The sequence below is a fragment of the Pseudopipra pipra genome, chromosome 21 (genome assembly GCF_036250125.1).
Source record: "Pseudopipra pipra isolate bDixPip1 chromosome 21, bDixPip1.hap1, whole genome shotgun sequence".
NCBI lineage: Eukaryota > Metazoa > Chordata > Aves > Passeriformes > Pipridae > Pseudopipra > Pseudopipra pipra.
Genome location: NC_087569.1, coordinates 5,951,710 through 5,964,174, shown reverse-complemented (window position 1 = coordinate 5,964,174; position 12,465 = coordinate 5,951,710). Strand labels below are relative to the sequence as shown.

Here is a 12,465-nt window from a genome sequence, read left to right as displayed (position 1 = left end):
CAGACAAGAGTTACATCCCCTGACACAGATGTTGAAATGACTAATCTCATACAGCTCCCTCCTTTACAACTGCAGAAACTGTGAACAAGCAATTTTTTGTCATGAATTACCACGGCTGGTGACTGTGGCGCTGTCATGACGTATCCCTTATAATTGCTGCTGTCTATAAAAATAATTAATACAATAATGAATAAATTGATTAAAAAATACATTTCTCCAAGTAGACAGTGACTCTAAAGCAGGGAGAGTCAGCCCATGCAGATGACCTTGTGCATGGAGCTGAGGGGGCAGCTCATATATCTCATATATGTATATCATACATGTACCATACATATATATAAATATATATATATAAATTATATATAACAATTATTTATTTTATATATAAAAATATATATAAATATATAAAAATATTTCAATGTATAAAAATATATATTTAGATATGTATACACATATATACATTTAGATACATATATACACATATAGATATCTTTTATATATATGCATATACACATATATACATACACATATATATCTATATGCATATTTATATAAATATATGCATATATATACATGTATACGTACATATTTTTATATATACATATTTGTGTATATACATGTATATATACCTATAATTAATGAGATCCCCTCAGTCTTCTCTGGGCTAAAATCCAACACCTTCAATTCTACCGAAGGGCTGAATTCTGAAGGGCTTTTGGGCGGGTTCCTTCTCCACAGAGAACGATTCCCTGAGGGCTGGAACACGTTTAACCGTAGCTTAGGTATTTATTGCGACTGTGGGTCCCGCCGGCGCGGGTTTAAACCGCAGTCCATGCGTTCATTTTGAACCGAGTGTCCCGCAGGCGCGGGTTTATCGCCGCAGGCGCGGGTTTATCGCCGTTTACGTGTTTATTTTGCCCTGAGGGTCCCGCAGGCGCGGGTTTATCGCCCTTTACGCGTTTATTTTCACCGCAGACTCCGCCGCCATCGCGGCCCCTCGCGGGGGTTCCAGCGCGTCCCCTCAGGCGGGCGGAGGGGGCGTGGCCTCTACAAGGCCCCGCCCACCGCCACCCGCGCGCACGCGGAAGTGACGCGCACGCGGTGACCTTCAGAGGAGGCGGGCGGGTGTTGGACAGGCCGCGCTTTCTCTTTCTTCCGAGTTCCCTCCGCTCCGGCTCCTGCTCCTGCTCTGCTCCCCGCCGCCATGCCCAGGGGCAGCCGCAGCCGCACGTCCCGGGTGCCGCCCCCCGCCAGGTGAGGGCCACCCGGGCCGCCTCCTCCTCTCCGTCCCCTCTCCTTCCTGAGGGCCCCGCGCAGGCCGCAGCGGCCGCAGTGCAATGGCGGACAGGCCGCTGCGGCCCGGCGGGTTGGAGCTGCGGTGGCTCTGGGGGAGCGGGACCGGGTGCTTGTTGGGGGGGTGGAAGTGGGTCTGCTCGGCCACAAGGCCTGGCCATCCCCCGTCTGGACTTTAAGGCCTTATTAACCCTTAAGGGTTAATCAACCCCATTTGGGTCATACCTCATTTTTTTGCGCAAGATTTTGCAGTCCTTTGTGGAGTGGGGGGACGGCGAGGCTTTAAAACAGCCAGAAAGAAACCTGTAAATATGACCCTGTCTTGCATAAGTCGCTCACCAGAACACCGAGTTCCTGCCCTCGGGGTGTAACTCTGTGACTCTTCCGGAGGGACAGTGACCTCCTGGCCCTGCAGCCACGTGGGCTCTGCCCGGAGCGGTTTGGAGTGATGATGATGATGATAGTGATATGAGGTTTCTCTCTCTCATCGCAGCCGGGCCCCGCCGATGAGAGCCGCGTCCCCAGCGCCGGCTCCTCGGGCCCAGGTCCCGGCCGCGGCTCCGCCTTCTGCCGTGGCGGCTCCGGCGCCGAGGCAGCCAGGGCTGATGGCCCAGATGGCCTCGACCGCCGCCGGGGTCGCCGTGGGCTCGGCCGTGGGACACACCATCGGCCACGCCATCACCGGAGGGTTCAGTGGAGGGAGTGGCCACGAGGCTGCTCGGCCCGATATCACTTACCAGGTGAGGGGAAGCACAGCGGGACACCACTAGTGCCTTGACAGATCAGCCTACGGGCTGAGGTAGTTGCTAGCGACATAAAACACCTCACAAGTCACAACTAGGGTATATAATTATAATCTCTCTGTATATAGTCTATATATATAATCATATATAGTCTGTAGTTAAATTGAATCTCCAAGATAACCACCACACTCACCATGAGTATCTTAAAAGTAGCTCAGAAGGATGCACGAGTGATGTATGCTTGTGGCAGGGTGTTGTTTTCTACTGTAGTGTTCCCCTTATTCAGGCAGGACTTCCATGTTCCAGGTCTGATGATGGTAAGATCTATTGCAAGACCTTTTTGTGCTGCTCAGACATTTTTTTGCCCAGATGCCATTCAGAGTTACCTGAGCATATCCAAAATCACCCAAGTGTTTCTCAATTAAAGAACTACACTGAATGTGTCATGCCTCTGCTGGAAACTTACTTTGTACTTCAGCCCATTATATTTTTTTCCATTTAAAAAGCAACATTTTCACTAAAACACAGGGAAGAAACCTCAGCTAGCAGCACGGGGGTGGTTTGGCTTTGAGCTGGAGCTGTTGGAAGGGCCCTTACAGGGTTGTGTGCTGTTTCAGGAGCCCCAGGCAGCTCAGGCTGCCCAGCAGCAGCAGCAGGCTGGTCCTTGCCAGTACGAGATCAAACAATTCCTGGAGTGTGCACAGAACCAGACTGACCTCAAGCTGTGTGAGGGCTTCAGCGAGGTGCTGAAGCAGTGCAGGTTTGCTAATGGTAAGTAGGCAGTGCTGACAGTAAACTACTAAATGGGCTAATCAGTAGAATTATTGTGGGAATGATGTCCTGGGGTTTTGATCTGTCTGGTGAGGAATGGGGAGTGATGGCAGGTGCACCAAAGTCAGGTAAAGCAGCTGCTGTTCTGTTGGGCTTCCTGCTTTGGTACTGTACATGTAGCTGGAGGTGATGGGGTGGAGAGGGGGTGAATTCCTGAAGTTTTGTGCTGGTGCATGGATTGAAGCTGATGGGAAAGTGGCAGCAGCACACTTGGAGAATCAACAGGGCACTGTGAGCCTGTAGGAAGGACAACAGCCAAACCATCCTGACCTGGGAGGGTGGGGATGCTGCACACCAGGGTGCTCTGCTGGTGTCTGCAGTTCAGCATGTCCTAGCAAATGGATGAGGGGAAGGGGGAACATCCTAGCAAATCTGCTTTATGGCAAGGAAAACCAGCTGCCATTCAGGGATCCAAAACTTACTGACATAACTCCTTACCTTGCAGGTTTGGCCTAAGCCTGCAGGACAAGGCTGCTGAAGACCATCTTTCAAGAACTGACCTATGAATGAAAAAAAAAAAGCTTCAATAATAAAGTTTAAAGCTGTCTGATATCTTGTTAGTTCATATATTCACACTCATCCTGCCATAGCTGCCTCTGATGTGATACAACTTAACAAACAGCCGCAGATTAATTTAGCACAAAATGGAAGAAGGAACAATAAAAGCAGAATGAGCTAATGTGAGTTCACTGGTTTGCTGCTCATGTTGGATATATGTGATATGGTGTATGAATAAACTTCTCTCTCCAGAAGTACCATCTGTGCTTGTTGAGTTTGAGTGGAAGGGTGACGAGGTGAGAACTGATTTTGGCAGCTGTGCTGCCAGCAAGGGTGCCTGGAGGGCTGGAGCTGCAGGAGTTCAGGAATGCTGGTAGCTCAGTGGTTACCTCTGCCTGCCAGGTATCTCCTCCTTGAGCATTTGCACCCCACAGGCAACTTCTGCTGATGGAAATGGGTAGTGACAGGGAAGGCTGTGGCTGACTCTACACTGTTCTGCACAGTGGGTGTCAGTCCCCCAGCAACCTCCTGTATACCTTAAAAACAAGCTCTGTGTTCAGATTCAAGGGATTCTGAGCATCACACTCCAGTTCCCAGTAACACAGAAGCTGTAGGTGTTTCCTTCATCCTGTGACAGGAGCTGAGGGCTGAAAGATTAGAGGATGGTCCTGTGGCCTTTCCCTCCTGCCTGGCTCGGGCAGGTGGCAAAGCCACTGCTGCTGCGTGAACCAAGAATAATAATCATCACTATTTTAAGAGTATTTACTGCTGCAAAATGCAAACCCTCCTCTTTCCATCGGAGGGAGCAACCAGCTCATGCCTTGCTCAAATCCTTGGAGCTTGCAGAGTAAACACCTTGATGCACTTCTCTGGTAAACCCTGGATAGGGTGTACTCCTACATGGGAGTGTGGTGGGGAATAACCCTGCTCTGAAAAGTGCAATTCCTGATAAAAATATGGCATGACCTGTTTTTCCTGAACTGCTTTTATGCTGCTGGATATTCTGCCTGTTCCTAAAGCCCTCCGCTTCTCATCTGCAGTTCCTGGAAGTGAAATGATTAAATCAGTGTTCAAAATCATAGAATATTGAGTTGGAAGGAACCCACCGGGATCATGAAGTCCAACTCCTGGGGGACGGGTCACCTCACATGAGGAATGAGGGCTGGTGACACAAGTAGCTTTGCCTCTGCTGATGAAGCTCCCAGCTCACTTCCGAGGTGCAACAGAAATAAAACCAGTTTTGGCCAATCTGTGAGAGGAAATGACCTTAAGATGAGACAGGAAATTCAGATTAGATACTATAAAAACTTTTTTCATTGTTGGGGTGGTCAGGTCACCTTGGAACAGGTTGCCCAGGGAGGTGGTGGAGTCGCCATACCTGGAGGTGTTCAAGAGGAGCTGCGTGATGTGGTTTAGGGGTTACCGGGTGCACGGCTGGACTGGATGACTTCGAAGCTCCTTTCCCACCTTGATAATTCCACGACTCCACGCTCCCACGCTCCCCACGCCCGCCCTTTCCATCCCCGCAGCGCTGCCCCCGGGCGGGCCCGGCGACGCACCGGGGGAATCCCGGACGCCGCAGCCGCCTGCACGGCAACACCCCCGCGGGAGGAGCGAGCGGCGCGGGGGCCCCGCGGGGCTCAGCCGCCCAAGGGTTAATTAAACCCGGGCGGCGCGGCGGGGAAGTCCCGCAGCTCCGGGGCGGCCCCCGGGCCCCCCCCTCGCCCCTTGCCCGGCCATGCCCGCCCGGCGCCCGCCGCTGCCAACTCGCGCTGCGCTTTATCCGCGGCCGGGCGGCGGCGGGCGGCCCTGAGCGCTCGGATCCCCGGCCCTGAGCGCTCGGATCCCGGCCCCGAGCGCCCGGATCCCGGCCCCGAGCGCCCGGATCCCGGCGGCGGCTCCTGCCGCCAGGCCTGGGCCCAGCCCGGGCCGCCCTCAGCGAGGTGAGGCCCCGCCGGGGCGGGGGGGACCGGCCGCGTTCGGGGCGGGCGAAAAAGGGGCTGGTGGTGGTGGTGGGGTGTGTGCGTGTGTGTGTGTGTGGGGGTGTCGCTGCCCCGCAAAACTCCTGTTTTTTCAGCGTTTTTATTTGTCTCCGGGTGCGGCGGCGGGAGGGTCGCGGTAGAAACACCCCCCCCGTCTCCCTTGGAGGGGGGTCGGCGGCGCTGCTGGAGCCGGTTTTCGGCCGGGGGCGAGAGGGGGGAGCTCCAGTGCTAAAAACCGGCCTAAAAGCTGACTTTAGCTTGAGCTTTCCAGGTTTATCCCGGTCGGTATTTGCACGTTATTTGATATCGGTGAAGGCGAACTTTGGACCCCCTCCCCGGTGGCAGCTGCGGGCGGGGGGCGATGCCCGGCGCGTCTCCCCCAGAGAGAAAATTGCCCCCTCTGCCCCTTCCCTGCAGTCCCAGCGTATCCCGTTAGTGCCATGGACCGGCTGCTTATATAATTCCAGGGTGTTATGCACAAACTCCCGGGCTTTCTCGTCCCGGGAGAAGGCGGCACATGGATCCCACACTTCTCCCGGCAGTGCTCCACGGATGCACCCCCCCAACCTCCAGCCCTTCCCCACAACACCAACCCCTCCAGGATGTGGATTTTTTCACTTCAAAAAGAATCAAAGTTGTTGGTTCTCCTCCACCTCAGAGATATTTTATTTTCCCTACTTCCTGATCCCGCCTCTCGTTTATAATTCCAGCTCAGGCTTGCTTTGGCATTGCTTGTAATATTTCCAACGGCTAACATTTTATAAATGAAGTCGAACTTACGGCTGTTTAGAACAGCCCGTGTTAGACATCACTCCCAGCAGCAACAGCCAGACACCCAAAACACCCCATCGGTCTTTACAACCAGGTCAGGACAGATACACACTGATAATGAGATTTAAATGTACTTAGAGATGCCAGTGCCCTGGAGAGGGGGGGTGAGGAAAAGCCTGCAGTACTGGGGATCTCCTGCCTGCCTCTCTCCCCTGCCCAGCAACAAACTGTCACCCCAAAGTGACAGTTTTGCTGCCCAAGCTTGTAAGAGCTGCTTTCCATCCTAATTGCTTGGACTCCGTGTATGGGCACAGAAAGAAGCTGAAAACATCCAGTTCCCAGAGCTTAAAGGGAAAAGCCAGTAAAAATTAAGGATCAGGAGTACTGATGATATCCCACACCCCTTCCAAAATACTGTCAAACCGCTCCTCCTCTGGCAAAAAACCCCAACCCCGAAATAGGAAAAAGAAATGAGATAAGAGCCTTACAGGAGTTTTGGAGCCTGCTGGCAGCTGCACACAAGTGGCTGAGGAAGCTTGTTCAGCTGCTGTCCTCATGCTGGCTTGGCCCTGACTGACCCCACAGCACTCAGTTCCCCACCTGCACACTGACCCACTGAGCCCCTCTTGCTGCTTCACTGGCTCTCACCACCTGTTTTCCCTCCTTAGTCCTTTTCCCTTCCCTTTAAACACTATTTTTTCCTCCCTGTTCTCAGGCAAAGATAATTTTGTCATCTTAAAAATAATAAGGAAAAAAAAAAAGGCAAGAAAAAAAAGGCAGATTCCAGTGCTTGGCAAGGGACTTTGGGTGGTGTTGGCATTGGGTGATGATCCTGAAGGTTGCTACTTGCCCTGTGAGCTGGGTGTGGGGAAGGGATCAGGTTTTGAGGTGCTGCAGTGCTCCCCAAAGCCTTGCCCCAGCCAGGGGTAAGCTCTGCCCCTTGGGACAGCCAGGCTATGGGGGAATCCAGTGGGATTTCTCCTGTTCTCAGTGGGATCTGCACAAGGTCCCAAGGGCAAAGCTTGGCTTTTCCAACCAGAAAAATAATCCTGTTGGTCTTTGGTCCAGGATTGTCCTCCTCCTCCTCCTTCCTCCTCAGTATTTTCTCCTCCAGAAGGCATCAAGAGTCCCAGCCCCGGGAGCAGCCAGTGCCTGTCCTCACTCTTTTCTCCTTGCAGTCCCTTTGTGCCTGCAGACGAGCCCAGAGTGCTGCCAGATAGGAGCCAGAGATGACCAAGGAAGAAGAGCTACCAGACTGGAACTCATCCAAGGAGTTTTATGAAAAATATGAGCCGAAGGAGGTTTTGGGCAGGTAAAGCCTGTTCTTGGCAAACAGCTTGTTTTGGTTTCGCGCATTCCAGTACCCGATAGGAACAGTGTTCCCTGGGAATCTGATACAAACAGGGCCCACAGCAGCATGGGGCTAAAAATAGCATGGAACAGCACTTTCCATCAGCTCAAAAACCTCCTGTCCCACCGAGACAGGGCGACAGAGCGAGACCCGCTCGTGCATGAAATACCGACCGGCCCAGGTGCCGATGGCACGGCCATGGGGTCGGGTTGGGGTGGGCAGGGGTGGAACCCCCATCCTGTCTGTGCTGTCCCTGGCAGGGGGGTGAGCAGCGTCGTCCGTCGGTGCATCCACAAAACCACCAGGCAGGAATATGCCGTGAAGATCATCGACATCACGGCGGGAAACATCTCCCCCAAGGAGGTGCAGGAGCTGCGGGAAGCCACCACGAAGGAGATCGACATCCTCCGCAAAGTCTCGGGCCACCCCAACGTCAGTAAGTCAGGGCAAGGGGGTTTTCTGCCCTGTTTAATTCTCCAGTGTGTCCCCCAGGAAGGGTTTCAGGGATGAAATCCCTGGAAGGTCAGAGCTCGGATGGTCGTAACACAACACAGGGCACCTGCTCAGAGTGTTGTTTGTTCTGCCTCGACACACCCCAGCAGTGCCCATGCTGTCTCCCAGCCAAAACACTAGTGCAGATCAACTCCTCATTAATTCTATTAGCAATTAAATCAGCAATTTTAGCCTGTTAACAGACAGGAAAATGCTATACACTGTGCTCACAGCCCCCTTGTTTTATTGCAGTCCAGCTGAAGGACAGCTATGAATCCAGCACCTTCTTCTTCTTGGTGTTTGACCTGTAAGTACCAGCTTGCCCAGCATCCCAGGCCCATTCCCTCTCTGCAGATTGGCCCCAGATTTTTATGGCCCAGACAGGGCAAAGTTGGGGCACAACCAGCTCTTGCTTAAGGTAGAATCGAGCCAGCTCATTGCAGCCTTGCTGCCAGCACTGTTTCCCCTCCGTCAGCAGCTCAGGTTTCCCTGTAACATTTGGTGGGAGCTGTCATGCACCCCTGTGGGTTATTTATATGCTCAGTGGGACCAGGGTGTCTGTGATGCCACAGCTCTTGATGCCAGGGCAGTGGGATGGATGTCAGTGGAGGGGGATGGCACTGCGAGAACCCCGTCCCTGTCCCATCTTTCATGGCTGGACTTGATGATCTTAAAGGTCTTTTCCAACCTTAACAATACTGTGATTCTGTCCAAAACCTGCCCTCTCTAGACACAGCCTTTTCTCCTGCCACCCAATGTTTTACAGAAATATATAAAGGCATTTTTACCTCTTCTTACTAACAAGTCAGCTGCTTATTTTGTGCAGTGGGTGCCCTGGGTTGTTAAGGGACAGCAACCCCTGGCTGCCACCACCCTGGTTTGCCATTACAGCTCAGCCACTGCCTGACTCTATTTCCCCCACCTCGTGCAGGATGAAGAGAGGGGAGCTCTTCGACTACCTCACCGAGAAAGTCACCTTGAGTGAGAAAGAAACCAGGTAAGGCCAGAGGCAGATGGCTGAAAATCATGTTGCAAAAGCACAGTGTGGTCTTGAGGGACAACCTTGCAGCCAGCACGGCACCCATGGACAAAACAGCACCCCAGGCTGTGCTCCTGTGCTGTGTCCCTCTCCCCATCCCCATCCCTGGGAGCGTGGTGCATTTGGGATAGGACAAGTGTTGCCATCCATCCCCAGGAAGATCATGCGAGCGCTGCTGGAAGTGATCCAGTACCTCCATTCCATCAACATTGTCCACCGGGACCTGAAGCCGGAGAACATCCTCCTGGATGATGACATGAACATTAAGCTGACAGATTTTGGCTTCTCCTGCCAGCTGAACGAGAATGAGAAGCTCAAAGGTAGGAGGATGGCAAGGTGAGGGTGATGCTGGAATGTTGTTGCAGTGCCCATGGGAGTCAGTGGAGTTTTTCCAGCCCCACTATCTCCTTGGGCCAGTCTCTGCCATGGGTGCAAACTGGTGCTGGTCTTGGGGTGCTCTCCTGCTCACACACAAGTTCTGCCTGCCCTTGGCCTCCACACTGCTTTCCTTGCCATGAAAAAGTTGCTGCCCCTTAGGAAAACCATCCTATTCTTTCCATATCTTTTTTCCTCCATCAATGAGTTGATCCTCATTACCCCATCCATGTACTGCCCAACATTTTTTCCCCCAACTCGTACCTGCAAAGAGCCACAGATCCAACAACAGGCATTCCCTCCCAGCAGCATCCCCATCCCTCTGTTCACTCACTTTTTAGCCACTATAACTGACCAAGAAAAGCCACCTCTGAGTTGCAGTTACTCCTGGGAGCACCATCCCACAGCAAAGATCCCACCTGGGATCCAGTTCCCTCAATGACTGCTTGGGGGTGGGTGGGGGTGGCACAACCCCCCTGGGTGGCTCAGGGGGATGCTCTGCCCTGTCTCCTCAGAGATCTGTGGCACACCTGGATACCTGGCCCCCGAGATCCTGCAGTGCTCCATGGATGACGAGCACCAAGGCTACGGGAAGGAGGTCGATATGTGAGTGAGACGCTGCCCCCACACCTCCCCTTGGGCTGTTCCCAAAACACACGTGGTTTGAGGCACAGCCAGAGTTGTGCCAATAGAAACCCATTAGAGTGTTTGAAAAGAGTTAAATGACAACCCTGGCAGCTGCAAGGGGCTGTCCTGGTGACCATGGAGCTCAGGCACAGAGCAGGGGGAGAAGCAGCCTTTGCCCCATCAGGGAGGAAGCAAAGCAACACTTTCTGTTCATAAAAGTCAACTCAGCTGAGCTCCAAGACACATCACATACCTTGTTTAAACATACATGAACCCGAGGCAGCCCCTGGGAGAGCAGCCAGCTCAGGACAGCCTGTCAGAGCCCCACAGGAACTTTGCCACCATCTCTGCTGGCTTCAGGCTCAGGTCCTCAGTGGTCAGAGCCGTAACCAAGCACTCAAAACACACCAGGGCGTTTCAGTCCCTTTCCAGTTTAAATATCACTGTTAACTGCCATGGCAGGACACTTTGCACACCACAGCCTGAGCTGAACATCTCAGAGCACCACTGCATCCCACCCTCCCACATCCTCTCCTTCCCCTAAAAAACCCAAGAAAGGCAAATACCTCCATCTCTCAGCTTCGTCCTGCAGCATCCAGGGAGCAGCTCCACATCAGCTCAGCTCAAACCCCTCCCCAGCAGCAGGGCAGCCCCTGCTCCTCATCACCCCTCAGAGTTAACAAGCCTCAGCCGCAGCTCAGCTGCCCTCATTGACACCACCCAGCGCAGTTTCCTCCTGGTTTTCCAGGGAGGCAAAGGCAAGTGTAGCCACCGCTGAGGTGCCACATGGGGGGCTGGAGGCTCAGTTTGGGCTGCCTGCAGGTGGAGCACCGGGGTGATCATGTACACCTTGCTGGCCGGCTCCCCTCCCTTCTGGCACCGCAAGCAGATGCTGATGCTGCGGATGATCATGAACGGGGACTACCAGTTCAGCTCCCCGGAGTGGGACGACCGCTCCGACACCGTCAAGGACCTGGTAGGTGCTTGGGATGGGAAGAATCGGAGTGGAGGGGGGTGTTGCAGACACCTGGGATACATCTGGGTGTCCCCCTGCAGATCTCCCGGTTCCTTGTGGTGGACCCCCGGCAGCGGTACACGGCTGGACAGGCGCTGGCACACCCCTTCTTCCAGCAGTACGACACGGAGGAGGTCCGGCACTTCAGCCCCTTCCGGAAATTCAAGGTGAGGAGGAGCTTGGGAGCTGCAGGAGCCAGCGGGAGGAGGGGTTTCCCAGCTGAGCCGAGAGAAACTGGGAGTTCAGCAAGGCTGATGGAGCTGGGCTTTGGGAGGATGCGGCAGCCTGGGTGAGGATTGCTATCCAAGCACTTCAGTGTACTGGTACTTCCTAAGGGCTTTATCACAGGATGGGGGTTAAATAAGAGAAAACTTGCCTCTCCTTCCAAAAAAAACATATAAGAGATGGGGTTGTTAAGTGTGGAGAAGAGAAGGCTCCAGGGAGACCTCAGAGCCACTTCCAGTGCCTAAAGGGGCTCCAAGAGAGCTGGAGAGGGACTTTGGACAAGAGTCTGGAGTGACAGGACAAGGGGGAATAGCTTCACACTGACAGAGAGCAGGGTTATATTAAATATAAGGAAGAAATTCTTCTCTGTGAGGGTGGGGAGGCCCTGGCACAGGTTGCCCAGAGAAATTGTGGATGCTGCAGCCCTGGAAGTGTTCAAGGCCAGGGCTTGGAGCAACCTGGTCTAGTGGAAGGTGTCCCTGCCCACTGCAGGGGGCTGGGACAAGATGAGCTTTAAGGTCCCTTCCAACCCAAACCATTCTATGATTCCCTGGCACAAATCCATGCCCTCTGCCAGCCCCTCATGGACTAAACACCCGTGCCAGGAGCCGGGCTCTCTCCCAGCTCCTCCACACGGATAAGCGGCCGCATGGGACACGCTGGGGCCAACCTGGCCGTGTTGTAGGAGTGCCCAGGGATTCCAGCCTGTCCCCCTGTGCTGCAGGTGATCTGCCTGACCGTCCTGGCCTCAGTCCGAATTTACTACCAGTACCGGCTGGTGAAGGCGGTCACCAGGGAGCTGGTGGTGCGCGACCCCTACGCCCTGAAGCCCGTCCGGAAGCTCATCGACGCCTGTGCCTTCAGGACCTACCGGCACTGGGTGAAGAAGGGGGAGGCCCAGAACAGGGCTGCCCTCTTCGAAAACACCTGCAAGGCCATCCTGCTGACCCTGGCAGCCGAGGAAGAGCTGTTGTGATCACCCTGTGGAAGCCTGTGATTTGGCTCTCGATAGGCGAGTAAAATCTCTGGAAACGAAGTGGGGATTTCTTTTTTTCTTTCCTTCTCTTTCGCTGGCCTGGGGTCAGGTGCAAATGCAGACCCAGCTGCAATTTGCCCCTGGGGTTTGTCCCACTGTAAGAATGGGTTTGGAGAAGCCACCTTTTAATAGAGGCATAACCAGCTGCAGCTCCCTACAGGGAAGGCTCAGCCCTTGGCAAAGCCCA

General features: G+C 53.7%; 2 protein-coding genes across 3 annotated transcripts; both read left to right on the top strand.

Moving 5' to 3' along the window:
• Positions 1-1,088: 1,088 nt before the first annotated feature.
• CHCHD2 (coiled-coil-helix-coiled-coil-helix domain containing 2) lies at positions 1,089-3,622 on the top strand. Its single transcript, XM_064677868.1, has 4 exons — positions 1,089-1,254; positions 1,787-2,033; positions 2,654-2,807; positions 3,313-3,622. Exons 1-4 carry the CDS (start codon positions 1,205-1,207, stop codon positions 3,321-3,323), a joined length of 462 nt encoding a protein of 153 aa, XP_064533938.1. The 5' UTR covers positions 1,089-1,204; the 3' UTR covers positions 3,324-3,622.
• A 1,545-nt stretch (positions 3,623-5,167) lies between these two features.
• PHKG1 (phosphorylase kinase catalytic subunit gamma 1) lies at positions 5,168-12,278 on the top strand. Of its 2 annotated transcripts, none has more exons than XM_064677865.1 (10): positions 5,168-5,308; positions 7,297-7,430; positions 7,730-7,905; positions 8,214-8,268; positions 8,893-8,958; positions 9,157-9,320; positions 9,891-9,981; positions 10,825-10,978; positions 11,059-11,184; positions 11,967-12,278. In XM_064677865.1, exons 2-10 carry the CDS (start codon positions 7,348-7,350, stop codon positions 12,216-12,218), a joined length of 1,167 nt encoding a protein of 388 aa, XP_064533935.1. In that variant the 5' UTR covers positions 5,168-5,308; positions 7,297-7,347; the 3' UTR covers positions 12,219-12,278. The 2 variants fall into 2 exon arrangements, with proteins under 2 accessions (XP_064533935.1, XP_064533936.1); XM_064677866.1 differs by having other exon boundaries at positions 5,170-5,308; positions 7,314-7,430.
• The last annotated feature ends 187 nt before the right edge of the window (positions 12,279-12,465 follow it).